General features: G+C 42.1%; 1 protein-coding gene across 1 annotated transcript in view; it reads right to left on the reverse strand.

Moving 5' to 3' along the window:
- Positions 1–27,201, reverse strand: part of ssrp1.S (structure specific recognition protein 1 S homeolog) — a gene marked incomplete at its 5' end in the record, with an annotated part of 147,136 nt that overhangs the window by 22,178 nt on the left and 97,757 nt on the right. Inside the window, 6 exon segments of the mRNA NM_001090695.2 lie at positions 5,007–5,052; positions 5,160–5,289; positions 8,184–8,256; positions 11,503–11,724; positions 24,548–24,676; positions 25,321–25,424. Of these exon segments, the coding sequence (NP_001084164.1) occupies positions 5,007–5,052; positions 5,160–5,289; positions 8,184–8,256; positions 11,503–11,724; positions 24,548–24,676; positions 25,321–25,424 (704 nt within the window).

Here is a 27,201-nt window from a genome sequence, read left to right on the forward strand (position 1 = left end):
TGTCCCCTATTCTATAAAGGGCAGCCATGAATTAGAGAATAAGAAAGCGGGTCATTCCCCGTTGTGATGACCTAAACAACAGATTGTAACAGCATAGAGCATTTCTCCTTGATAAATCCTGCTACTCAGATCCGTCTCCTCACGACTAGAACGCTTTGCCCGCACAGAACCACAAGACTCCCAACCTGCCTCATCCTCAGAGTCGCTCCCACCAGAAACTATGACAAGTGAACTTCTATCAGCAATACTGGAAAGTCGCACTGCTACAACATCGCAAACTAGAGGAAATTAAAGTAGACATTTCAATACTACGCCACGACTTGCAAAACATAAGAGAACACACAACGGAGGTTGAAACTAGAGTCTCCTCACTGGAAGACAGTCTCTCCCCTTCCAAATGACATCAGAGCCATTAAACAACAGTTGCAACAGGCATTCGATAAAACGGAGGATCTTGAAAACAGACTCCGCAGAAATAATGTGCGCATTGTGGTTCTGCCACAAAAAACGGAAGGTCAAAACCCAGAGGCATTCATAGAAAACTGGCTTAGAGACTCTTGGGAATGATGCACTCCCCCATGTTTGTGGTGGAGAGAGCCCACCAAACTGCATCCCCCCGGAACACCTCCTCGACCATTCCTGTTGTGCATGTTAAACTACAGGGACAGAGATGCAGCGCTAAGAGCTGCAAGGTTTAAGGGCCCTATTACCAACAATGGAGCAACAGTTTCCCTCTACCCAGATTTCTCACCAGCGGAGCAGAAACAAAGGGCTACTTTTATGGCTGTTAAAAAACGCCTCAAAGAAGCACACATTCCATACAGCATGCTATACCCCGCAAGGCTCAGGATACAGGATGGAGAGCGAGTGCAGTTTTTTAACTCCCCAACCGAGGCGGATGATTGGTTGAGCCACAAAAACCCTAGGCGCTCGCCACCCCGCAACTAAAGAAATCTTAGCTCAATGCCATAAATTGTTGTTTAGACACCTCTAATGGATGAACACTATGAACAATAAGCTAAAGAGGGAAAGTGGATAACTCAGGAATTCATCTATGAGAACACCATAAACTTCATAAGGGAACTTCAGCTAAACCAGCACTTTATAATTGTAGAAGTCACAATGGTCCCCTATTCTGGTGTTAAATGGCATGGAGGAGTAACACGGGTAAACAATACCCGCACAGTTAATTACTACTACGCTGGAAATACCCCGTAGTGCCATTGACAGGATTCATCTAGCTCCATAAAGGGTAATCCACATCCTCTGGATACTTCTTTTAAAACTTAGGATCTGGCTTTTCTCAGAGGTCTGATGCATTGGTAGCTGTCTGTTACTATAATATAATAATTATATTATAATTTCTGTTATGACAAGTTTTTTCGAATTGAGAATCTGACGAGTGTGGACACACTCTCCAGAAGCTTCTGTAAGCATGTTACAGTTTTGGGTATTAGACCCACCTACGTTGGGAAGGTCGGTTGGGTTGGTTAGGGAGGGGGTGCTTGGGGTTTATGTTTTTGTTTATGTTCGTATTGCAGATTATTTTATATATGTCGACGAACCTCATTCTCATACTTAATGGTAAAACGAACTATTTACTATATGCAAGGGGATGGACACCGGGTACCTACAAACATACATAAGATATGGCTAAATTATCAATTATCTCATGGAATGTGAGGGGTCTCAATTCCAAATTTAAAAGTAGTGTAATGTTTAATTATCTACAGAGATTCCCCCCTCCATTCTTCTCCTGCAAGAAACGCACCTTATGAGCCAAAAAGTACTCGCTCTTAAGAAACCATGGGTGGGATGCCACTTTCTCATCCCACTCGAGAGTAGTTTCAATACTAATCCGCAAAGGTCTGTCATTTGAATTACATAAACTCCACTTAGATCACTATCGAAGATCTTAATCCTCCATGGCCTAATTGCTAATAAACCCCTCACTGTGATCAACATTTACATGTCACAACCATTTGCAGTGTACATCCTTAACCAAATGATAACTAAACTGTCAAAATATCCCCCTGGCCCTGTCTGCCTAATGGGGGATTTCAATTGCTGTCTAAATCCATCCTTGGACAGACTCATTCCAGATCCCCACACTTCCACTAAACTTACCCAATGGGCGGAGGCCCTACAGTGGACCGACCTATGGAGATGGAAACACCCACTCCAAAAGGTCTATTCCTGTCACTCTGCAACGCATAAGTCCTTCTCAAGGATAGACTTAGCCTTAGCATCTCAAGACCTGTTACCCTTAGTTGATCAGATCCAATACTTACCTCAAACCTTATCAGATAACTCTCCTCTCCAACTTATTTTATGTTGGAATCCTGATGCCCCTGATAGACTTTGGCGACTAAGCCCACTCTGGCTCAAAAATGACACAGTTGCCTCGTCATGCACCAGGGCCCGCCCTCCTCTAGGATCGCTACTGGCTATGGTGGCACATACACAGAACCCTATCCCCACCAACTATGCTAACCTCCTAAGAGAGCAAGACGCTCTACAAACAGCTTCTATATCACTAACCAGTAAAGCTCTACTTTATCAGAATCAACGCATTTTTGACCAAGGAGACAAGAATAGCAAACTCCCAGCATTTCTGGCCAAACCATACCAAATATCCCTTGCAATTCCATGTCTCACATTAGATAATGGCTCGATAATAGTAGATCCCAAAATCATAGCACAGGAATTTGCGTCCTTCTATAAAAACCTATATACATCCACAAAAACTTACTCCAGAACCCAACTCCCCAGTTACCTGAACTCTATTTCTATACCCACCCTTTCTCCAGATGCCGAGCATTTCTGGACTCTCCCATCATTGTTCAAGAAGTCACTAAGGCAATTGCATTGCTACCCTCTAATAAGACCCCGGGTCCAGCGGGCTACCCCCAGACTTGTATAAGTCTCTGTCGGAACAACTTGCCCCCCATTCGCAGAAGCATTAATAGTAGTCATTCCTAAACCAGGGAAGGATCCATCCCTATGTGCCTCATACCGCCCTATATCTCGCCTTAACACAGATGCCAAAATCCTTGCCTCCCGTAGTAGTCCCTGATCTTATACACCCCGTAACCTAGGTGTACCCCTACATAAGACAATTAAGATACTTCACAATTTAGCTTGGCGCAAATGGTGGCTCAAAAATAGTTCATAAAGAATACTTCTACGAGTGTCCAATTGACCCCAATACAGGGTTCTTATTGTTACATTACTCTATATGTCCACTGGTAATTCATGTCTGATTTCATGTAATGCATATGAGATGTGCTGTTATGTCTTTTATTGTTTTAAACACTTAACACAACTTACCTTTAAAAAAAAAAAAAAAGTGGCTTGCATATCTTTAAAGGAGAATTCAACGGTAAAGTAAAAAAACCCGTAGCCCCTACCCTACTTAGACCCCCTCCATCCTCCCCCCCCCAGCCTAGCTGTTACCCCGGGCAAATGCCCCTAACTTTTTAAATTACAGGTGCATAATATTACATTTCTCAATGTTTTATTTCATCTGCCACTTAGTCGCCCAGATTTCTTTCAAGGATGTCACGTCCTGATTGGTAGCATAGTTGTGTGCTATCTGCAATCACTGATATATTACCTACAATACACTCCACTAAGTCATTAATGAACAAATAAAAATGGACCAAATACAGAACCCCTTTGGACCCCACTGATAACCCTACTCCAAGAACAAAATGATATTCTGAAACAAATCAGAAATATTTACTTTTATTGATTTATCTATTTATTTTGCAAATTCCATGTTTGGAAATGTTAATTGTTTTTTGGGTCTCATGTAGCAATTCTGCAATAAAATCTAATTTTTAACTTCTTCTTTGCTATTCTTAACGAAGAAATTACTCTGACGATGGGAGGTGCTCAATGTAGACCCTGCTGCAAACAAAAATTCTTCTTACATACAAACCAAATAGAAACAAAGACACACTCAACATGATGCTTCTGCAAAAAAAAAAAAAACGAGTTTCTTTTATTCAAGTGAGATCTCTGCGGAGATTTTTCCTGAATAAAAGAAGCTTTTGATTTTTGCAGAAGCATCATGTAGAGTGGGCCTTTGTTTCTAATTGTGCTGCAGTAAAAGACATATGTGAAAAGGTGGATCTGAAAAGAAAGATAATATCAATAATTATAATAATTATAGCAATATAAATCAAATTATCAAAATGGACGAGAAAAAAAATTACAATGAACTTGATTTCTGGTTGCTGGGCAATATATATCGTAGGTTAGAGAAATGAAAATATAAAGATAATTCACATTCTAAAAGAAAGACCAAATTCATATCAATACCTAAACAGTGCTAAAAAACAAATCAAATGGAAACCATCCCTTTTGATATGCTTTAAACCTCTGGCATAAATTTGATCTGTGATTTTATAGATTTTTTTTGTCTACCAAGTGTAGTCAAAGAGTATTAAAAGCTGTTTTTAGGGTAGGGACACACTCGATGATTTGTCGCCAACGTTTTAAAAAAGTAAATCGCGGCGACAAGACGATCGTCTTTTTTGAACAGACGATTCACAGCGACTATTGGCACAGAGCGATTTGTATCCCATTACTCTGTGCGGTACGTGCTCCATCCAAACCGGAAACGGTTTGTGCTTCCCGCTGTAACCTGGCGTCTTTACGTTCTTGCGTTCGCATTGTAATTTGAATACAATTGCTGCTACTTATCTGTATGTGTGTGCGTGTCTAGGAGATTTCAGTGCTTTTCTAAGTACATGCTATTTCTGATAAATCGCTCGGAAAAGGGTCTCAGTGCGTTTTGGAGCTACAGGCGATTCACAAACGCGCTGTGGTCACAGGAGCTGGCGTCTTTCATTTGTTTTTGTTCAGAGACAAAACGAGCGATATGTCGCCGCGATTTGCTTTTTAAAAACGTTGGCGACAAATCGTCCAGTGTGTCCCTACCCTAAAACATCAAGCAAATAATTATAAAAGCAAATAATTATAACATTGTAGGTTCTTACTCTTCGGCAACTTCCTCTTCTTCCTCTCCTGGATTAAATGATTCATCTGAATGTGGCAGGGAAAACAAATAAAAACATTTAGTACCTCTAGTTATCTATTCAGCATTTCTAGCTTTCAGACTATTTTCATTAAGCAAACCATTGTTTTCTCACCAGTTTCATCACCAGACTCATCGCTATCTGCATTCTCACGAATCTTCCCCTCCTCTTTCATTCTTTCTAGATAAGCATCATGCTGATCTTCATCAGAGTCTGCATAATCATCATATGCTGGTTTCATACCCTTGGTTCAATAAATAAGCAGGACAAAAAAATAATGAAGTAACTCAGTAGGCAACACAAAATGCCAACAGCCGACAAGGCTAATTTATATGATACTGGCATAATGAAAGGAGCTATACTAGTGTAAAATTGACATACACACTGCATCTATTCACTCTCTTTGCGACAATTTGCACTTAAGAACCATCCTAGAGGTACTTTTCCGCTTACACAGAAATAACAAGTTACAATCACTATGGAGCACCTCACAACATAGGAAAATCAAACTTTGGGGCAGTTTAGGCAATGCCCCTGACTAAAGATTTGCTTTAAAGTGATGCTGTCATGGGAAAACATGTTTTTTTCAAAATTAATCCGTTAATAGTGCTGCTCCAGCAGAATTCTGCACTGGAATCCATTTCTCAAAAGAGCAAACAGATTTTTTAATATTCAATTTTGAAATCTGACATGGGGCTAGACATTTTGTCAATTTCCCAGCTACCCCAGGTCATTTGACTTGTGCCTGCACTTTAGGAGAGAAATGCTTTCTGGCAGGATGCTGTTTTTCCTTCTCAATGTAACTGAACGTGTCTCAGTGGGACATGGGTTTTTACTACTGAGTGATGTTCTTATATCTACCAGGCAGCTGTTATCTTGTGTTAGGGAGCTGTTATCTGGTTATCTTCCCATTGTTATTTTGTTTGGCTGATGGGGGGGGGAGGGGTTATCACTCCAACCTGCAGTACAGCAGTAAAGAGTGATTGAAGTTTATCAGAGCACAAGTCAAATGACTTGGGGCAGCTGGGAAACTGACAAAATGTCTAGCCCCGTGTCAGATTTCAAAATTGAATATAAAAAAATCTGTTCTCTCTTTTGAGAAATGGATTTCAGTGCAGAATTCTGCTGGAGCAGCACTATTAACGGATTAATTTTGAAAAAAACATTTTTTTCCATGACAGTATCCCTTTAAGATCCTACTGCCTGAGTATCCAGAATAAATAACTTTCAAATTTTCCCTTGCTTCTCTCTGGATTAAGACACAGGACAGCTGGTGCCTCTTCTGATAATAGTAAATGTTCAGCAGTGGCCCAACTTAGTCCTTATCTTAACCCAAGTAAGAATCTTCTTTGATTGGACCAATATTCACTTCTAATCAGTGTGCAGTTGTTACATACTTTCAGCATAATCAAGTGCGAGACACAAGCCCCCAATATATATGGCTAGCCCATAAGGCAATTATTAGAGGAGCCCTAATTGCAATAGCAATCCAAAGGTGTGGGAGCGCACTTCCAGGGCCACAAATTGGTCGCTTTAGTTTTTCAGTAAAATCACTTTTATTTATACATCATTAAAAAGAATTACATCAGCTTATGGTCTGACGCGTTTCTTATAAACATACTTCATCGGAGACCTCCGATGAAGTATGTTTATACGAAATTTACATCAGCTTATGGTCTGACGCGTTTCGTATAAACATACTTCATCGGAGACCTCCGATGAAGTATGTTTATACGAAACGCGTCAGACCATAAACTGATGTAATTCTTTTTAACGATGTATAAATAAAAGTGATTTTACTGAAAAACTAAAGCGACCAATTTGTGGCCCTGGAAGTGCGCTCCCACACCTTTGGATTGCATACGGCGGATTGTCTCCTTAGCAACGGACTCGGGGCGGCAGCACCCGGGTCACATTACCAAAAGGGTAAGCTTACCCGTATTATCTTATATGTGGAAAACAAATGGATTTTTGGATAAGAGTGTAATCCCCATCTTGGGATATTAATAGGAGCAGGGTTCGGGGCATATTGCATCCGAACCACTACATCTGAACCAAAAGCACATGAGATGCTTAATAAACTAAGAGGATAAAGCTTATGGAAAATTTATAATCCCTCGGAATTGATGCATGGTGGAATATTGTTCGAAAAGGTTGTCTAATTGCAATAGCTACTGGGATACACAAAAAAAGGGAAACTAAACAAACAAACTAGAACAAGAGATAAAGGCAACAGGGGGGGGGGAGATTTGGTTGGGGGTACTGTTAAAGGAAAACTATACCCCCCAAACAATGTAGGTCTCTATAGAAAGATATTGCATAAAACAGCTCATATGTAAAATCCTGCTTCATGTAAATAAACCATTTGAGTTGTGATATCACTCCAACTTGCAGTACAGCAGTAAAGAGTGATTGAAGTTTATCAGAGCACAAGTCACATGACTTGGGGCAGCTGGGAAATTGACATATTTTCCCTCCAGCACCAGCACCTCCAGCACTCCCATTTTAGACTCCTTGCATTTGCAAACATACATTTAATACTGGTACCATATTGAACAAATGACATGTGGTCCTCCCAATCCTTAACAGTACCCCCAACCAAATCTCTTCCCCCCTTTTCCCTTCCTTTGCCTACTATCTCACCTAACCTGTCTTCCACTGAATCTTTTACTGAACCCTCCCCCCAACTATTTTTAAATCTGCTCCAACCTTCTAGCCATCTTCTCCCCCAAAACAGTTGCACCATCATCATTGAGGTGCACTAACTATGACAACAAACATTTGCTCTCGTAAACAGAGACCTCCAACTGAATGTCCAAAACACACCTGATGCAGCTCTGCTATTACACCTGCCAGACCATGTAACAAAATTTAAGAGGAAACCACAGCTCCATATTTTCAACGCAACAACACTAGTGATTGCCAAAAACTGGAAATCAAGCAGTTCACTAGACTTGCAGCAAGTAATCCATTCTATTATCAACAGAACAACCAAGGAAAAATGGCAGACAAATGAACACATTATGGCGAAATATAATAAGATAGGTTTCGATTGTCAGGTTTCTACACTAGAGGGGGAAAAATTTAATGCACACAAGTAGAAATACAGACGATAGTCAGCTGGTTATCAAAACTTACCTCTTTCAGACCTCTATTCTTAATACTCAGTTTTTTAGCGTTCACAAAATCAAACAGCTTTCCGTATTCCTCTCTATAAAGGGCATTAAAATGTAAAAAGTTTACAGACAACCTTTTATGAAAACAGTTTGGATGAAATACAAAGTTTAGCAAATGTTATTTAACAAGAAGATAAAATTCAAATGCTGTTCTTTGAGATGGTAAATAAAATTGGTATTAATATTTAGTGTCAGACATGTTTTGCTGCAGATGAAGTTGTGCACAAACAAATCACAATGTTACATTCATTTTCAATAAGGCTGAAAATTGTAGCTTCAAAGGGATACGGTCATGGGAAAACTTGTTTTTTTCAAAATGCTTCAGTTAAAGGAGAAGTAAAGCTCAACTAAAGAAGTAGCTAGAAATGTTGTACATTATGTTTTGTGCTACTGTACCAGCCCAAGGCAGCCACAGTCTTTGGCAGTAAAGATCGTTGTCTCCAAAGATGCCACAGTAGCTCCCCATCTTCCTTTCTGCTGATTCACTGCACATGCTCTGTGCTGTTGTCACTTACTGAGTTTAGGGACCCACTCACAATATACAGTACACAGAATATAAATGTCACAATATAAGGCTGATTAGCAATTAATTACTACATGGCAGCAGAGAAACCAGTGCAATTAACACCAGAATTTAATAACCTACCCTGTAGCATCAGCATATATCACAGACAAACCTCATTTTCTGTCACAGACACTTTCTAAGATGGTGAAGCCCTAGTGACAAGTTTGAAGTCCTGGATCATTGTTGCTATTGAGATGCTGAAACTTTAGGCTGGTGCAACAAGTTCAGTATATAAAATATGCCATTTTTAGCCCTATCCATATGTAGGGTTCAGTTCTCCTTTAATAGTGCTGTCCAGCAGCACTACGAGTGACTGGTAACCCACAACGCCCCCCCAATCCACTATCCTACAATAGGCCTACTTGCCTTCTGACCCAGAGACACGTGAAACCAGAAGTGACATCATTTTGGCCCGGAACTGACATCACTCCGATGCCAAATCTACACAAAGATAGGGGGGGAAGTCTGCTGCAACTGCAGGGCAGGGCTCAATTCCGCACTTCTGTCGGGTACCCACACAGTCAGGGAGCCCGGGGACTTTTTGCCCAAGACCCGACCACTTTTTGGGTATTAAGTGGGTACTGCCCTGGTGCAGGACTCTACTGTGAGAGTCATGCTGCTTAAATATTTTCTTGCGATTTGTGAAAGACAGCATTTTCTTTCTTTTCTACCTTTGCTGGGCAGCACAAACAAACAAACAAAAAAAAAACACTTTTCACTAATGCACATGTCAGTCCTACACAACTGTCAGTAATAAACCCTTTTTTTCTGTTTACAGTTAGGTTCATAAATATTTGGACAGACAACTTTTTTTTCTAATTTTGGTTCTGTACATTACCACAATGAATTTTAAATGAAACAACTCAGATGCAGTTAAACTGTAGACTGAGCTGTGCTGGCTTTTTTAAATTTTTTTTTTTTTTTTTTTTTAGCAAAGTCCAATCTATCCTTTCTATTCTTGATCCTTATAAGTGCCTTTCACCTTGCAATGCACCCTCTGTATTTACTTTCATGCAGTCTTCTCTTTATGGTAGACTTGGATATCGATACGTCTACCTCCCGGAGAGTATTGTTCACTTGTTTGGCAGTTGTGAAGGGGTTTCTCTTCACCATGGCAATGATTCTGTGATCATCCACCACTGTTGTCTTCTGTGGACATCCAAGTCTTTTTGCATTGCCGAGTTCACCAGTGCTTTCTTTCTTTCGATGTACCAAACTGTAGATTTTGCCACTCCTAATATTGTAGCAATTTCTAAAATGGGTTTTTTCTGTTTTTGCAGCTAAAAGGGGTTGTTCACCTTCAAACAACTAGTTGGTTTCAGATAGATCACCAGAAATAACGACTTTTTCCAATGAATTTCTATTTTCTATGTGGGTTTTCTAATATTGAAGAGTAAAGTGTCATTTCTCTCCTTCTGAAGCAGCTCTGGGAGGGGGGGTCGCCAATCCTGTAAACTGTTCTAAATGGATACATTTAGTTGATGCATTTCTTATTTGTCCCTGCTGAGCAGAATCTCTGGGTTTCATTACAGGCAGCTGTAAGGAAACCCAGCAAAATCAACATACAAGCACCCCCCTCAACTCAACTCAACTCCAGGGCTTTTATCTGCTTCATTGATAATGACATAACAAAGGAATTGCCCATACCTGCCCATGAAATAGCCTTTAAGTCAATTGTCCAATTTGCTTTAAGGTGGCCATACACGGGCCGATAAAAGCTGCCGACAGACCAAGTCGGCAGCTTATTGGCCCGTGTATGGGGGCCCCCGACGGGCTTCCCCGATCGAGATCTGGCCGAAAGTCGGCCAGATCTCGATCGGATGGGGTTAAAAATCCCGTCGGATCGCGGCCGCATCTGTTCGTTGATGCGGTCCCGCGATCCGACCGCCCGTTTGGCGAACGCTAGGATCCGATCGTTGGGCCCTAGGGCCCACGATCGGATCAGCCCGATATTGCCCACCTCAAGGTGGGCATATCGGAGGGAGATCCGCTCGTTTGGCGACATCGCCAAACGAGCGGATCTATCCGTGTATGGCCACCTTTAGTTCCTCACATTTTTATGCAATCTTTTTGTTCAACCCACGGAATTAAATCTGAAAGTATGTAGTTCAACTGCATCTGAGCTGTTTCACTGAAAATTCATTGAGGTAATGTACAGAACCAAAATTAGGAAAAAGTTGTCTCTGTCCAAATATTTATGGACCTAACTGTATATCATCATGGCAGCAATAAGACTAAAACCCATGCTATTTGCAGATCTTAAATGCTAAAGCATTTAAACATTTGAAGTGTAAAATACTTTTGTACCTGAAGTTTTCCAAACAGATTGTTCTGGATTTGGCAAAACACAAAGATGTATCCTAATGATTGGCAACTGTGCACAGAGATTAGCATAGCTGGCATTTTCTTTATTTACCTCTTAAATTATTATGTACATGTACTTGTAAAACGCTTGCTGGGGGCTTTGTATATAAAATGCCACTCCCACTCTGCAAGAGTCAGTCTGGTTTTGGCTCTCTACAAGTAAAGCCCTGAGGAAAGATTGCACTGTTTTGATGCAATGCTGCTAAAGACACTGTTATATGCAAAGCTGCTAAAGACACTGTTATATGCAAAGCAAGCTTCAGCTAACTGTAAAAAGACCCACAAAAACACAAAACATAAACAGTACAAACAAGTGCAGCCACCAACTCATGGAATAAAGATCTTCACTAACCTTTCAATGCTGCTGAATGTATACTGTGATCCTTGCTTTGTTTCTATCTCAAAGTCAAATGAGCGTGTAGTTGTGGTACCACGGGCAAAGTTGACACAGGTGATTTCATCAAACCGAATGTGCACAGGTGGTTTATGAACATAGATAAAGCCACGTTCCAATGGATAGAGCAACCCCGAACTGGCCTTGTATGAACATGTAATGCACTGTGATCCAGAGTGGCTACAAAGAGAATCATTCACCATTATTATGAAGTGAAAGTCATGGAATGAAACATTGCAAGTATTGTATGCATAACAGAAAAATAGTCTGCATTCCCAAAGGTAAATAAATTCCATAAAACACCTGTCACCATGTTCGTAACACAAAAAATGTAAAGGGCAGTGTATGCATTTAAATATAATGTCATGTTAGTAACACGGTGTTACCATCCATTGGTATAAATCATGTTTGGTTCAGAAACTTGAATTTATTTTAGAAGTGATGGCACACAAAGAAGGATTAGAACCAGCAGAATATTGTGAATCCCCACAGGAGACAAACTCCCAAAATACTATTGAATCAGTTAATTGTGCAAACATGAATGAAAAAGCAGGATTCAGATCTCATAATGCTTGTGTGAAATCATTCTAAAGGCAATGACACAACGCATTTTGCAGCACAGGTTTAATTCTGGATGGGAAAGGCCAAAAATACTTTTCCATTCCCAGAAATGTAAAGTGTCATTGGTACTGTATGTCAGCGTGAGCACACCAAAATGCATCAACTATAATGAAAACATTAAAGGAGAAGGAAAGGTTTAAACTAAGTAAGCCTTATCAGAAAGGTCCATCTAAATATACCAATAAACCCCCAAAGTAATGTTGCTCTGAGTCCCCTGTCAAAAGAAACACCACATTTCTTTCCTTCTATTGTGTACACATGGGCTTCTGTATCAGACTTCCTGCCTTCAGCTTAAACCTCATTGCCCTGGGCAAGAGCATGCTCAGTTTGCTCCTCTCCCCCACCCCCTCTCTTCTCTACTGTAATCTGAGCCCAGAGCAGGGAGAGACTCAGGCAGGAAGTGATGTCACACCACATTAATCCTGCAGCTCCTATTCTAAACAAACAGAGTTTCTAGAGCTTTTTACTCAGGTATGGTAAAACATTCTACAGAACAAATATAGCATTCTAGGTTGCACTATTGCAGCTAATCTATTGGCAATAAAATGCCTCCGTAGCTTTCCTTCTCCTTTAATAGAAAATATTTTTAATTTTGCACAGGCTTTTTACCCAGTTCTATTTTTACACTGAGCTGTTCATATAAAGAAATGATATGGAGCAGGCTGACTCTCAGAGCACCCTGAGAGGCACCATCTCTGAAATAAGCGGTGGGGGGAGTGCGAGTAAGGAAAGGCAGGTATTAGGGGAGTCAATAATTAGAAAGGTGGTAGGGAAATCTGTCAATAGGACCCTCCATGCTGAACAGTCTATTGCTTGCCTGGTGCTAGGGTTCGGCATGTGTTCGAACTAGTGGACAGATTATTAGGAGGGGCTGTGGAAGACCTGGCGGTCTTGGTACACTTAGTCATATGAAAAAGTTTGGGAACCCCTCTTAATTCTTTGGAGTTTTATCATTCTTTGAGCTTTCAAAGTAGCAACTTCCTTTTAATATATAACATGCCTTATGGTAGTATTACAGCAGTGACAAAGTTTATTTGATTAACCGAAAATATGCAACAAAATTAGGTGCATAAAGTTGGGCACCCCGACAGATATTTAAATCAATACCTGGTTAAGCCTCCTTTTGCAAATGTAACAGCCTCTAGACACCTCCTATGGCCTTTGAGGAGTGTCTGGATTCTGGATGGCGGTATTTTTGACCATGTGTCCATACAAAATCACTCCAGTTCAGTTAAATTTGATGGCTGCCGAGCATGGACAGCCTACTTCAAATCCCAAAGATTTTCGATGATATTCAAATCAGGGGACTGTGACGGCCATTCCAAAATATTGTACTTCTCCCTCTGCATAAATGCCTTTGTAAATTTCCAAGTGTGTTTAGGGATATTGTCCTGTTGGAATATCCAACCCCTGCGTAACTTCAACTTTGTGACCGATGCTTGAACATTATCCTGAAGAATTTGTTGATACTGGATTAAATTCATCCGACCCTCGACTTTATCAAGGGCCCCAGTCCTTGAACTAGCCACACAGCCCCACAGCATGATGGAACCTCCACCAAATTTGACAGTGGGTAGCAGGTGTTTTTCTTGGAATGCAGTGTTCTTCTTCCGCCATGCAAAGCGCTTTTTGTTATGACCAAATGACTCAATTTTGTCTCATTAGTCCAAAGCACTTTGTTCCAAAATGACTGTGGCTTGTCTAAACAACAAGTGACTGTTTGTGGCGTGAGTGCAGGCTTCTTTCCCATACAGATGTTCTTTGTGCAAATTGCACTGAACTGTAGAACGATGTAAAGATACACCATCTGCAGAGGTCTTTGGAGGTGATCTTCGGGTTGTCTGTAACCATTCTCACAATGCTCTGTATATGCCGCTCCTGTATTTCTCTTGGCCTGCCAGACCTGGGTTTTACAGCAGCTGTGCCTGTGGCCTTCCATTTCCGGATTACATTCCTTACAGTTGAAACTCATAGTTTAAACCTCCGAGATAGCTTTTTCCTTCCCCTAAACCATGATACTGAACAATCTTTGTTTTCAGATCTTTAGAGAGTTGCTTTGAGGATCCCATGCTATCACTCTTCAGAGGACAGAAGCACAACTTGCAATTGGCCACCATAAATACCTTTTTTCGTGAATGGACACACCTACCTATGAAGTTCAAGGCTTAACAAGCTAATACAACCAATTTGGTGTTGCCAGGAATATGTATTGAGCAGTTACATGCATTCAAATTACAAAAATTTTGCACAGACAGTTTTTCGCATTTAAAGGAGAAGGAAAAGTTAAAACTAAGTAAGCCTTATCAGAAAGGTCCATCTAAATATACCAGTAAACCCCCAAAGTAATGTTGCTCTGAGTCCCCTGTCAAAAGAAACACAGCATTTCTTTCCTTCTATTGTGTACACATGGGCTTCTGTATCAGACTTCCTGCCTTCAGCTTAAACCTCATTGCCCTGGGCAAGAGCATGCTCAGTTTGCTCCTCTCCCCCCCCCTCCCTTCTCTACTGTCATCTGAGCCCAGAGCAGGGAGAGACTCAGGCAGGAAGTGATGTCACACCACATTAATACTGCAGCTCCTATCCTAAACAAACAGAGAGTTTCTAGAGCTTTTTACTCAGGTATGGTAAAACATTCTACAGAATAAATATAGCATTCTAGCTTGCACTATTGCAGCTAATCTATTGGCAATAAAATGTCTCCGTAGCTTTCCTTCTCCTTTAATATAATTTCATACAATTGAATACTGCTTCACTAAAAATCTTGTTATCTTTTTTTGTTGAAAGTGGAGTAAATCATTAGGCACACAGAGGTGTTCCCAAACTTTTTCCTATGCCTGTAGGTATCAATGTACCAGTGCCACGAGCAACATTAAGAAGACAGCAGGAAGTTGGTTTAGGGAGGTTTGGGAGAACAGGGCTGATTTTTCAATCAGGTACAGGCTCTTTGCCAGGGATGGGCTGCACCTGAATGAGGATGATGGGGCAGCTGCTTTGGGGAAGAAGATGGCTAGAGGGTTGGAGGAGATTTAAAACTAGGAGTGTTGAGGGGGGTTGGATGCTATAAGGGATTCTGTGGACATAAGGTAGTGGGCATAGTAAGAGAAAATTGGGGAAGATATTTGGTTGGGGGTACTGTTAAGGACAGGGAGGACCATATGTTTTATATACAAAATTCTCACACTGGTACCCATATTAAATGTATGTTTTCAAATGCAAGGAGTCTCACGGATAAAATGGGTGAGCTGGAGTTGCTGGCACTGGAGGGGAAATATGATTATGATTATGATTAGTGATGCTTAAACATAGCTGAAAGAGATGCATGACTGTGCAGTTAATATGCGGCTATACTTTAAGAGGGACAGATATAATAGAAAAGGATGTCGGTGTTAGGCAGTATTTAAAAGCTAATCTAAAAGCGGGAGGTGATGTTAGAAAATGAGGGAGCTGAAGCCTTATGGGTGGATTTCTTCACTGATTGTAAAAAGCCCAGCCAGTGGAGCTCTTCACTGATTGTAAAAAGCCCAGCAATTTAATTGTAGGGGTATGCTATACACAACCTAATGTAAGTGACAAGGAGGAGGCTAAGCTCCTGATGCAAATAGAATAGAAAAGGCTGCTAGTTTGGGGTAAGTAATGATAATGGGGGATTTTAATAACCCAGATATTAACTGGAGCAACAATACTGCCAGGACAGTTAATGGGAAAAAGTTGTTGAGGAGCCAACCAGAAACCATGCTATACTGGATCTAGTAAGCTCTAATGACCAGAACACAAAGCAAATGTGCAAGTAATTGTCTAATTACAGTGCAAGTAATTGTCTAATAGTGACCCTAATGTGCTCATTTAATGTTTGGGGCAAAAAGCAAATACATTGGGGCAATAAAAATTCTGAATTTCAGAAAAGCTAATTTTGGCTTCTTAATGGCTGCCCATTAGAGCATAGATTGGGGCCTTATGTTTAAAAACTAAAAACAAAGAACAGCAATGGTTGCCATTTAAAATATTAAATCATTACTGTTCTCAATTTATTCCCTTAAGAAGTAAATGTAGAATCACCAATAATCACCATAATTGGCTTAATATAGTAGTAAAGTGGTTAATCGTAACAAAGGCAAAGGCATTTAAAAACTTTAAGTCTGTGGGGACAGAAGATGTATTTAATGAATATAATAAACACTATAATAAATGTTGTAAAACAGCCATCCAGAAAGCAGAGCTAGAAAATGAAGCGTATTGCAGCAGAGGCTAAGACTAACCCCATAAAGTTTATTTATTATTTATTAAAGTAATAAAAAATAAAGTATATTAATAGTAGAAATATGCAGATTGAGAGTGTGGTTCCTTTAAATAACGGCACCAGTATGGTTGTAACAGATCCGGAAAAGGCAAATGTGCTAAATCAGCTCTTTTCTTTAGTATCTACAATAGAGGAGTTTGTTCTAGACCCAACTCATAGCTGCACTGTTGGCTCACCCTAAACTAGTCAGTGGCTGACTCAGGATATGGTACGTAAAGTATTACTAAACATTAATATGAACAACGCGCCAGGAACAGATGGAATACACCCTTGGGTACGAAGACAGCTTAGTTTGGTTTTTGATCAGACCTTATTTCTGATTTTCTCAGACTCTCTTTCATCTGGTGTGGTACCTATGGATTGGAGGAAAGCTGATGTAATTCCTTTATATCAGGGGGGGGGATTTCAATCTCAGACTGGCAATTATAGGTAAGTAAGTTTGACATCCGTGGTGGGCAAATTATTTGAAGGCTTGTTAAGGGATCACATTCAAGATACAGGATCAGGTACAGAGGGTGGTTGTTAATAGTACATTTTCTATGTGGAGTAAGGTTCTTCTCTGTATCGGGTCCACTTTATTTAACTTGCTCATGAATGACTTAAGGGAGGATTTTTGTAAGTAATGTCAGTGTTTGTAGATGAAACAAAACTATACGGAGCAATTAATTCCATCCAGGTTGTGGCATCCTTGCAGCAGGATCTTGACAAACTGGTAATCTGGGCGGCTAAGTGGCAGATGAGATTCAATATTGATAAATGTAAAGTCAAACATTTAAAATATTTAAGTCACTTATACCCTTAATGGGACTTCAATAGGAAATCCATAATGGAAAAGGACCGCGGAGTCCTTGTAGTTAATAAACTTGGCTGTAGCAAGCAATGGCAGTCAGCAGCTTAAAGGGCAATTAAGTTCTTGCGCTGGGCATAGATTTGCGGGAGGAGGGGGATTTATTCTTCCACTGTACAGAGCACTGGTAAGGCCCCATCTGGAATATGCCGTATGGTTTTGGTCTCCAGCACTCAAATGGGACATTAGTGAATTAGAGAGGGTTCAGAGAAGGGCAACAAAGCTGGTAAACATTATGGAAAATCTCAGCTATGAGGAAAGCCTGGGCAAGTTGGGAGGTTTCACTCTGGAGAAGAGGAGCTTAAGAGGTGATATAATAACTATGTATAAATATACAAGGGGATCATATAATAATCTAATGCTTTATTAACCAGTAGGTCCTTCCAGCTGACATGTAGGCACCCATTTCGTTTAGAAGAAAGGAGGTTCTGGCTTAATGTTTGGAAGGGGATTTTTACAGTGAGTGCTGTGTCTTTTTTTCAACCTAACCTAGTATGTTAACTATGTAATATTTGCTTTTCTGAAATGTGGATATTAAGTATATAAGTTTTGATAATGAAGAAAGTGAAGATAGGTTGCTAAGGAACCTGAGAATGCAAACTCCAGACAGAGTAATGAGTGGGAAATGCTACTGAAACAATGGAATGTAAAACAGAGATAGGGGGGCAGGCGGCTCCACACGTTAAGATGTTTGCATTGATTGGAAGCCAGATCTGCCAATTTAAGACGTTTCTATGGAGAGTGGTAGATTTAAAGACTTAGGAAGGGAGGTTTAATCACGCCTCTGATGAAACCGGATTGGTGAAACATGTTAGGTGTGACATCATCACCTAGCACCTGGGAAGGACCTGAGAAGAACCCTGGCATTAAATCTTTTTTTTTTTTTTTTTTTTTTTTAAAAGTGTTTTTATTGGTTTTCTCACACACAAAAAACAAGACAGACAGTGTCCCGTAAAGGACTCAAAAATTATACATAGTAAAAAATAAAAAAAGGAAAAACAATAAAGGAAATACGTCAGAGGGGAGAGGAAAGAAAGAAAGAAAGAAAGAAAGAGAGTCCAAGAGGGTGTGGAGTGTGGAGGGGGTAAACAGTAGACAAGACTAATATCTGGTGGAGCTAGCACAGACCATCCTTTCAAAACACATGGGGGCTATTAGTGTCAGAATTCAATACCCATAGCATCCAGACAGCTATAAACTTGTCCGTGCAGCCTCTAGACATATATACTGCTTTATAGTAAGGGAGGGCTTTATTGACAAGGTCCTTCCAGTCCTCAAGTTTGGGTGCTTCACGCTGATTCCACCGAAGAACAATCATTTTCCTAGCATAGAACATTAGCAGCTGGAGCAAAGTCCGACAACCAATTGACCCCACATCTCCATCCATGCATCCCAACAGCGCTAGGCTGGGCCGAGGCAATATAGGGAAGACCAGAATCTTAGAAATAAATGAGAAAACGTCAGTCCAATAGCGAGTCAGTTTGGGGCATGTCCACACCACATGGAACCAAGTCCCCGGGTGCCCACAGCCCCTGGTGCAGTTCTGATCTCTGGTAGGATCCATATGATGAAGCCGTACCGGCGTGAGGTAAGAACGATGCATAAACTTCAGTTGTATCAACTTGTCTCTAGCCGAAATTGTGGTGGCCAACATGTGGCGCATAATCAGCTCCCAGGACTCCTCGTCCAAATTCTCAATGTCCCTGATCCATTTCTGGAAGCATTTAAGCGGTCGTTTTTCCTCAGGTGCCAACAGGATATGATAGATGGCTGAAAGAGGTTTGACGACTGCCTGAAGTTGCAGAGTGTTTTCCAAAGAGGTGGCTACAATATTAGACTGCGGATCCGGGAATTGCGCCTGAGCAGCATGGCGAAGTTGACCATACCGAAATTGTGTAACATGTTGTGTTGAACAGGAGGCCTTGAGTTGCAGAAAGCTTTTTAGCTCTCCCTCATTGTACAAATCTTTCACATATCTGAGACCATTGCCTGCCCAAAATTTGTAATCCAGGTTAGCGAAAAAATGTGGGAGCATCTTATTACACCACAGCGGAGCATGGGGAGAGTGGTAGGTCAAGCCAGCGGGAGTCACCAGTTTTTGAGCCAGCTGCCAGGCTCTGACGGTTGTGTTCATAGAGTGGGTAACTTGTGGGTGTGCCTCCCGCCCTCTATAAGGCAAAAGCCTCAAGGCTTCCCTCGAGCCCAGTATCCCCGCTTCTAAAGTACAGGATGCATTAGTGCTATCAGATTCAAACCACCATCGCACCGTTACCAATAAAGCAGCCAAGTAGTACAAGTACAAATTCGGGACGGCAAGACCCCCAGCCTGAGTGGACCTGTGCAATGTTGCCATACTGATTCTGGGAACCCGTTTGGCCCAAATAAAGGAGGATATAACTGAGTTCACTTGTTGAAAAAAGGATTTGGTAAGCCAGATAGGAGAATTTCTAAACATATAGAGAAATTTAGGCACATACTTCATTTTCAATAAGTTGATCCTACCGTATAGTGACAATGGCAAAAATTCCCATTGGGCAAATTTGGCAACCATATCCGCAGTAATAGGGTCAACATTGACCGCCTTATAGCGGGTTATCTCTTGAGTAATCCAAATTCCCAGGTACAAAAAGGTGTCAACCCATTGCAACGGAGAATCCGGAGATAACTGTCTTTTGGCCGCCTGATCCAGGGCAAACAATGTAGATTTATGCCAGTTCACACGAAGCCCAGAGTACTTCCCATTCTCAGATATAATCCCCAATAGGACATCCAGGGCCGGGCCAGGGTTCTCAAGGTATATCAACATATCGTCAGCGTACAACGATATCTTTTCGGTCAGAGAACCAATTTTCAAACCCGTAATCCCAACAGAGGTGCGGATTAGTTCTGCAAGTGGCTCAATTGCCAAACAAAATAAAAAAGGAGAGAGGGGGCAGCCCTGCCTGGTACCCCTCCCCAAATTAAAACTGACCGAAAGCATAGAATTTGCCCTAATCTGAGCCACCGGTGAGTGGTACAGTGCCTGAATCCACCCCACATATCTAGGGCCAAAACCATATCGCTTCAAGGTGTGCCACAAAAAGGCCCATTCGACTGAGTCGAAGGCTTTCTCCGCATCTAATGCCACAATGGTTCGGGAGCCAGCATTGTCGTGTCGTACCTGTAGATGAGTGAGAAGCCTCCGAATGTTGATATCAGTCGCCCTAGAGGGAATGAAGCCAGTTTGATCCGAGTGGACTAAATCTTGCATAAATGGTTTAAGCCTGTTTGCCAACACTTTAGCTAAAATCTTGGCATCACAGTTAATAAGCGATATAGGCCTATAAGAAGCACATTTCCGCGGATCTTTGCCTTTTTTTGGGATAATGGAAATATATGCACGGGACATAGACTCAGGCACTGCACCCCTCAGAGCAACATCATTAAATATCTCCGTGAGTGGCCCCACCACCAAAGAGAGATGGTGTTTGTAAAACTCACCCGGGATGCCGTCAGGGCCAGGGGCCTTGCCTGTAGGTAGCAATTTAATTACCTGTTCCACTTCCGACTGCGTTATGAGCGCATCTAACCGTTCCTGTGTAGCATCAGAGAGGTATGGCAGTGGGACGGCCCCCAGATAGTCAAGCAACTGTACGTCAGAACAGGTCACCTTTGAGGAATAAAGTTCCTGATAAAACTGCCGAAATACATCTACAATGCACCGAGGTTGGGTTATCAACTCACCCGCATCATTTTCAATACATGGGATGGAAGCCGTATTACACTCGTCTCGCACCAGCATGGCCAAAAGCTTACCAGCTTTGTCCCCCATTTCAAAAAGCCTATGCGATTGCTTCTGAATGTACGCCCGTGCCTGTTCGACATTGGCTAATGCAAGTAAGCGAGAGGACTGCAACCAATCATTCCTATTCGTATCAGAGGGATCAGCTAAATATACCTGTTCTTTGGCAGCAGTGTCTGATTCCAAAGAGCCAATCGTGTTACCCAATTTCCGTTTTGCCTGGCTGATGCCCGATATGTACACCCCCCTTGCTGTTGCCTTAAACGCCTCCCAGACTACAAACGTATCGGCAGTGCCCGGGTTGAGCTGCCAGTACTGCACTAAAGCAGGTTGAACTACGGGTTCGGTGGCAGTGGTACCAATCCAGTGTGAGGGGAGCCTCCAAATTTTATCAATAGGTTCGGCCCGTAGGATCACTGTGAGCGACAGGGGGGAATGATCCGAAATGCCCCTGGGCAAGTAGTCCACTGAAGACAACTTTGCTAATATATCTGGGGATACAAAGGCCAGATCTATGCGGGAATGCGATTTATGTGTGGCCGAGTAACAGGAGAATTCCCTCGTATTCGGGTGTTTCCACCTCCACGCCTCAGTAAAGGCGCTGCTATCCGCCCAGCTCTTTAGAGGCAGCTTACTGTAGTGCGAGCCAGTAGTCGTATCAATCGCTGGGTTTAGAACCGCATTGTAATCCCCCATCAGTATAATAGGAGACGGGACCATGTCTGCCAGAAGCGTTACAAGGTGGGGTAGGAAGTGGTGTTCAACAGCAGGGGGGGCATAGACAGAGGCCAGTAGAAGCCGAACCCCATTAAATCGGGCCTGAACAAATATATATCTCCCATGGTGATCCTGTTTGACCTTCTCAACTTGGCAATCAATATTCCTGTGCACCAGGATCGCCACTCCCCGAGAATAGGTGGAGTAAGTGGCATGAAAGGCTCTCCCTACCCAAGCCCGCTTAAGTGCCAAAATTTTTTGCCCCGAGAGGTGGGTTTCCTGGAGCACAAGAACATCTGGTTTATGCCTTTTCACAAATTGGAACACTAATGCTCTCTTTTCTTTTGTACCCAAACCCCGCACATTCCAGGTAAGTAGTTTCAGCGACGCCATAAGTGTACAGTGCCAATAGGAACCGTCCGACTGCCACCCCATCTAGGTCCCCTCCAACACTCCAAGACAGAAAAGAGACGAGAGGGAGAAAGAGAAGAAGAAAGAGAGGGGAAACAGAAAAAGCATAGAAAAAATAAACCAAACAAAAAATATACAAGAGGAAGCATTGTTAAACATGACATCATATCATACACGGTATTCCCCTTGAGCAAAACAAGCATAAGGCTATAAATCAGCCCGTGTGGGCAGACCTAACTGCAAAATCCCACTAACTCCCCCCCCACCCTGACCTACCGAACCACAGACGGAGGCCCTAATCCCTTAACCTGTCTAACTAACTGAGGAGGCACACCGTAACTATCTAAGGTGTAACCAAAACTTCTTCGTGGTGGCTGGGGCTCCAATGTGTCTTACCCCGTATATTGGCACAGTCCTGCAAACAGCCTTACTGCGTAAAGTGCACCAGACAAGGGGGCCATCCGGCCTAACGATGGTGATTGTCGATCCATTGGCTGACTTCTGTCGGATCTGTAAAGTAGCGGGTAACCGCTCCATCAATGATCCGCAATCTGCTGGGGAAAAGCATGCTGTACTTAATTTCCTTCTCCCGTAGTCGCCGTTTAACATCTTGAAAGGTGCGGCGCTGCCGTTGAATCTCCGCAGTAAAATCAGGATAGAATTGCAGCGTAGCGTTGAGAAAACGAACTTCGCCTTTTTTCCGAGCTGCAGAGAGAATGGCGTCTCGATCCCTGTAGTTCAGGAGACGCAGAATAAAGGGCCGCGGCGTCTCACCTGGTATGCGCCGCGTGGGGATCCTGTGGGCTCTTTCCACGGTATACGCAGCAGACAAAGTAATGGGCGCCAACACATCTTTAAGCAGAGCTTCAATAAAATCGGTAGGGGAGTGCCCCTCTGCTCCCTCCGGCAAACCCATTATGCGTACATTGTTTCTCCGCGAGCGGTTTTCAGCATCTTCCGCCCTTTGGTGTAGCAACTTTACTTGTCTCTGCAACTCCGCCACCAGTGGCTGTTGTCTGGCAATAGTGTCCTCTGCATCCCCCACGCGGCGCTCAGCTTCCGACACCCTCTCCCTCACCTTATCAAGATCCGCCCGAAATATGGAGACCTCAGCCTGGATCTCCATGCGCAGGTCGTCCATTTTGGAGGAGAGGGCCGTCTGGGATTCACGGATAGCGTTGAGCAGCATAGTGGACTCCGGTGAGAGCTCCTTGAGCTGTACTGCGGCGGCATCCGAAGCCCCAGCCGCTGACGGTGGAGACGCCGCTCCCGAAGGTGTCTCCGTCATACCCAAGATGGCGTCAGGCCCGCTGTTGCGTAGCTGTTTTTTAGAGAGACGCGGTGCCCTTTGGGATCGCCTCGAGCGCTTACCGCTCATATGGTCGAGAGAAGTGGATTAGCCGATGCAGTGCCCACTCACTTTCGCAGTAAAAAGTCGGCGTTGGGTATATTTCAGGATGGGTTAAGTGCGGAGCTCCAGCCAGACACGTCTGCTCCGTTCCCTCACATAGCCACGCCCCCCGGCATTAAATCTTTAACCTCACCGTTAGATCCAAACCAATTGACATGAAAGATTTACGGAATCTGTTTTCACAAATCTCACACATATATGGTATATAACAGATGCACTAAATACTTCACTACAGTATATACTTCTGTCGCTCTCTTGCAGCGAAGAGTGCTGGGATTTTGTATGATTGGTGTATAAGTTGAGGATATTGGAAGATCCACACATTCCCAGCAAAGAGACTGAAGGTGTATTTTGGATTATATAATATTGCCTTTAGCAGTCAGGAAACTACCTCTGGATCAACTTTGAGTTAGGTAGATTTCACTTAAACAAAAATGTTGAACATGATGGGTGCCCCTCTTTTAAACCTCATTAACTATGACAGGTACACTTTTATACACATCAGTGCATGCAGTACTACTCCTGTTAGCTAAATATTGCACCTTGCTTTCAGATAGATATAATTTCACCATAACTGGACAGATGTTAGTTATGACTATTGTCGCACTTATTCTCTGGTCTTTCCATTAACTAATAAAGTAGTGTTTACTATGCAAAAGTTGGATTCTGGCTGTTTTATTAGACATCTGTTCACTCCAGCCTTTATATATTACATATTTGGCTAACTATATTAGAAACATTTTTTATTTTGCACAGCCTATTTACACAGTGTTTATTTTCACACTGAACTGTTCCTTTAAAGATAGCTAATGTATGAAGAACTTTTGGAAAAAATATGGAAAGCAGAGAGAATTTTTTAATAAAAACAGAAACCTTTGGTCTTGTATATTAGTATTGTATATTAGTATTGTAACTCACCCCAGAAAGTTTCCTGGAACAGTTATCTTGCGATTTACCAAAGCCTTCATAACACGACTGACCATCTCATAGAGACAGCCTGACATACTCTTTTTTAGCTTTCCCTCAAAGCGCCTCTCAACCTCTTCCCTGAGAAAAGATATTTAAAGGAAAAAACGTTACAAGCATGACAGCTGAATAGAGAGAGCATCACCTGGGGCCCACGTAAGCTAGAAGAAATGAAGCAAGAGAGCCAGAACTAAAGAATTTAAAGGAGAAGGAAATCCCTAAGTGATTTTATTGACTTACCTAAAAGCACGAGTCAGTTCTCCTCTCAGCAGAAAACTGCACCGGCCCGGGGTTATACCAGTGAGCACCACTGAGCGATCCATTTCTGTCTTCTTATTTCTTCAAATTTCCCGGGGCAAACGCATGTGCAGTTGAAGGAAATAGGCAACTTTTGAGTTAAAGTTCGGCTTTTCATTCTACCGCGCATGTGCAGCCGTGCAAAAGGAGGCTACAGAAGAAGATCGCTCCATGGTGCTCACTGGTTTCAGGTAAGTCAATACAATCACTTGGGGTGCCTAACACTTGGCACCCCCAAGTGCTGCACACCTTTACTTCTTTTATTGACAAATGATTTAGGAACAAATATGGAAATAAGTAAAAAAGAAACCACTAACAAGATGAGAGAAAATAACAAAATGTATATTAGAAGCATGTAAGCTGAAAAAAATTATGTTTAGAAAAGTGAACGATAGAACAGCCTGATTTAAACAAATGCAAATATTTACTCGCTCATGTTGAGTGTCAAAGTCATGTCCTCATCTTTTGAGAAGAGCAGTATCAGAAAGTGGTAACGTGTCTGTCCCTGCTTTATGGGTGGGTCCAGGCTAATCTGCATGCAAAAAAGAGAGGGGGGTAATATGACAACATACCGGCATTTCATAACCATAGAAAATGGAAAACTTTGTAAACATCAGCAGCATCATAGATAACCACAGGAGTTGCAGGATTGTATTTTTCTGATCAACTCTGCAGTAACAATCTGAACTGCAGACTCTAAGGGGGGAACTTGCAGCACTGAGGGCAGCGGCAAACTTGGGGGAAGAAAGGAGGCTCGCAGAACAACCACTGGCAGGGGCTTGTGGAGTGGGGGGAGGAGAAGGGGCAGTGGAGGGAGGAAGGTTTGTGACAGTCAGGAGGGGAAGTAGGGGACAGAAGGGTAGGAGGCTGCTTCACTGCTTGTCAAAAACAGCAAATTCACAATTTTGGCTGAAGATGCTGCAGAGGAAAGTTCTGAACTGGCATGTATGGAGCAGGCTCACTCTCAGAGCACCCTGGGAGGCAGTGGCTCTAATACGGGTGGCGGGGGGAGTGCAAGGAAGGAAAGGCAGATTCTAGTTATAGAGAATTCAATTATTAGAAAGGGTAATCTGCAGTAAGGATCCAACCGCACGTGACTTGGAAGTAGGTGTGGCTATCAGGGGTCACTCAGTCTCTCACCCACCTTGCACACAGGTTAGACTAACACAAAAGCACCCCAAACACCAACCAACACCCACAAAACTCATTCGCTGCCACCATCTATCATTCACAGGCGATAGAAACCTAATGTGACTATTCCCCTGTTCTCTCTAACAGGTAATAATTCACAATTCACCAATGCATTAAACACTCACTATAGTCAGTTAGTTCCTACTGATTCAACAAGTACTTCAGCATGCAGAGGGTTAAGGCTCACAGTTACACTCTTTCAGGCTAGGTTAGTTTAGAGCACCAAAGACAATCTTATTAAATTCTCTTTAATATTATAAAAGGTATAAGTGCAATATACAAAAATATGTTACAAAAAGAGACATACATTCAATAATACAATTACAAACAGTTGTAAAATAAAAGGGAAAACATGGAAAACCTATACTTAACTTCAAAGTTATAGAATTCCTGGTCCTGGAGGCAAGGGGAAACAAACGGGATAACTTCCAATCGCAATTGGTCCTCCAAAGTAAATCCAAAGTTTAGTCAGAAGAGCTGACTATTAGTGATTTCAGGGCATCAGGCAACTGCACTCTCCCCCTCCTTCAGGAATGCAAGGGGCGTGGCCTAGCAGGACACGGATTGAGTTTTTATGACCTCCTGTGAGTAGGAACTGGACCAAGAATATAATGACCATAACTCCTTATGGGAATATAGGAGAGAGATATTATATTCATTGGTTATTAATTCTCTCAGGGATTCCATAGATACTAAACATCAATACTGTGTTACCTGCCCAGATATTCACATCTAATACACAGAGTACCAAACCTAGTCATGTTTGGACTCGTTTGAAATCTGAAATTGCCTTGAACCCATCACCAGCTTTTTAAACTGTTGGTACAACAGGTATGGGTTCTGTAAGGATAAATATATTGGAGTATACATTATATGTAACCTAAATTTCACCTTTAGAGGGTCTTGCTGGGAACTTTAAGTTCTCACTCCTTTGGCTTCCCCCTCCCCATGGAATGGCTCTTATCAGCCAGGGCATGGAGGAGGGCATTACACCTCTGACCCCTCTGACCATAGTGAAAAGAGGCCTGATATGTGTCTGATTTAGATGTTGGCAGAAATGTTTCTCATGATACCTTGGCCTGTTTTATTAACTATCACAGGTCTGTATCATGACACCC

This window comes from Xenopus laevis, chromosome 7S (genome assembly GCF_017654675.1).
Source record: "Xenopus laevis strain J_2021 chromosome 7S, Xenopus_laevis_v10.1, whole genome shotgun sequence".
Lineage (NCBI taxonomy): Eukaryota > Metazoa > Chordata > Amphibia > Anura > Pipidae > Xenopus > Xenopus laevis.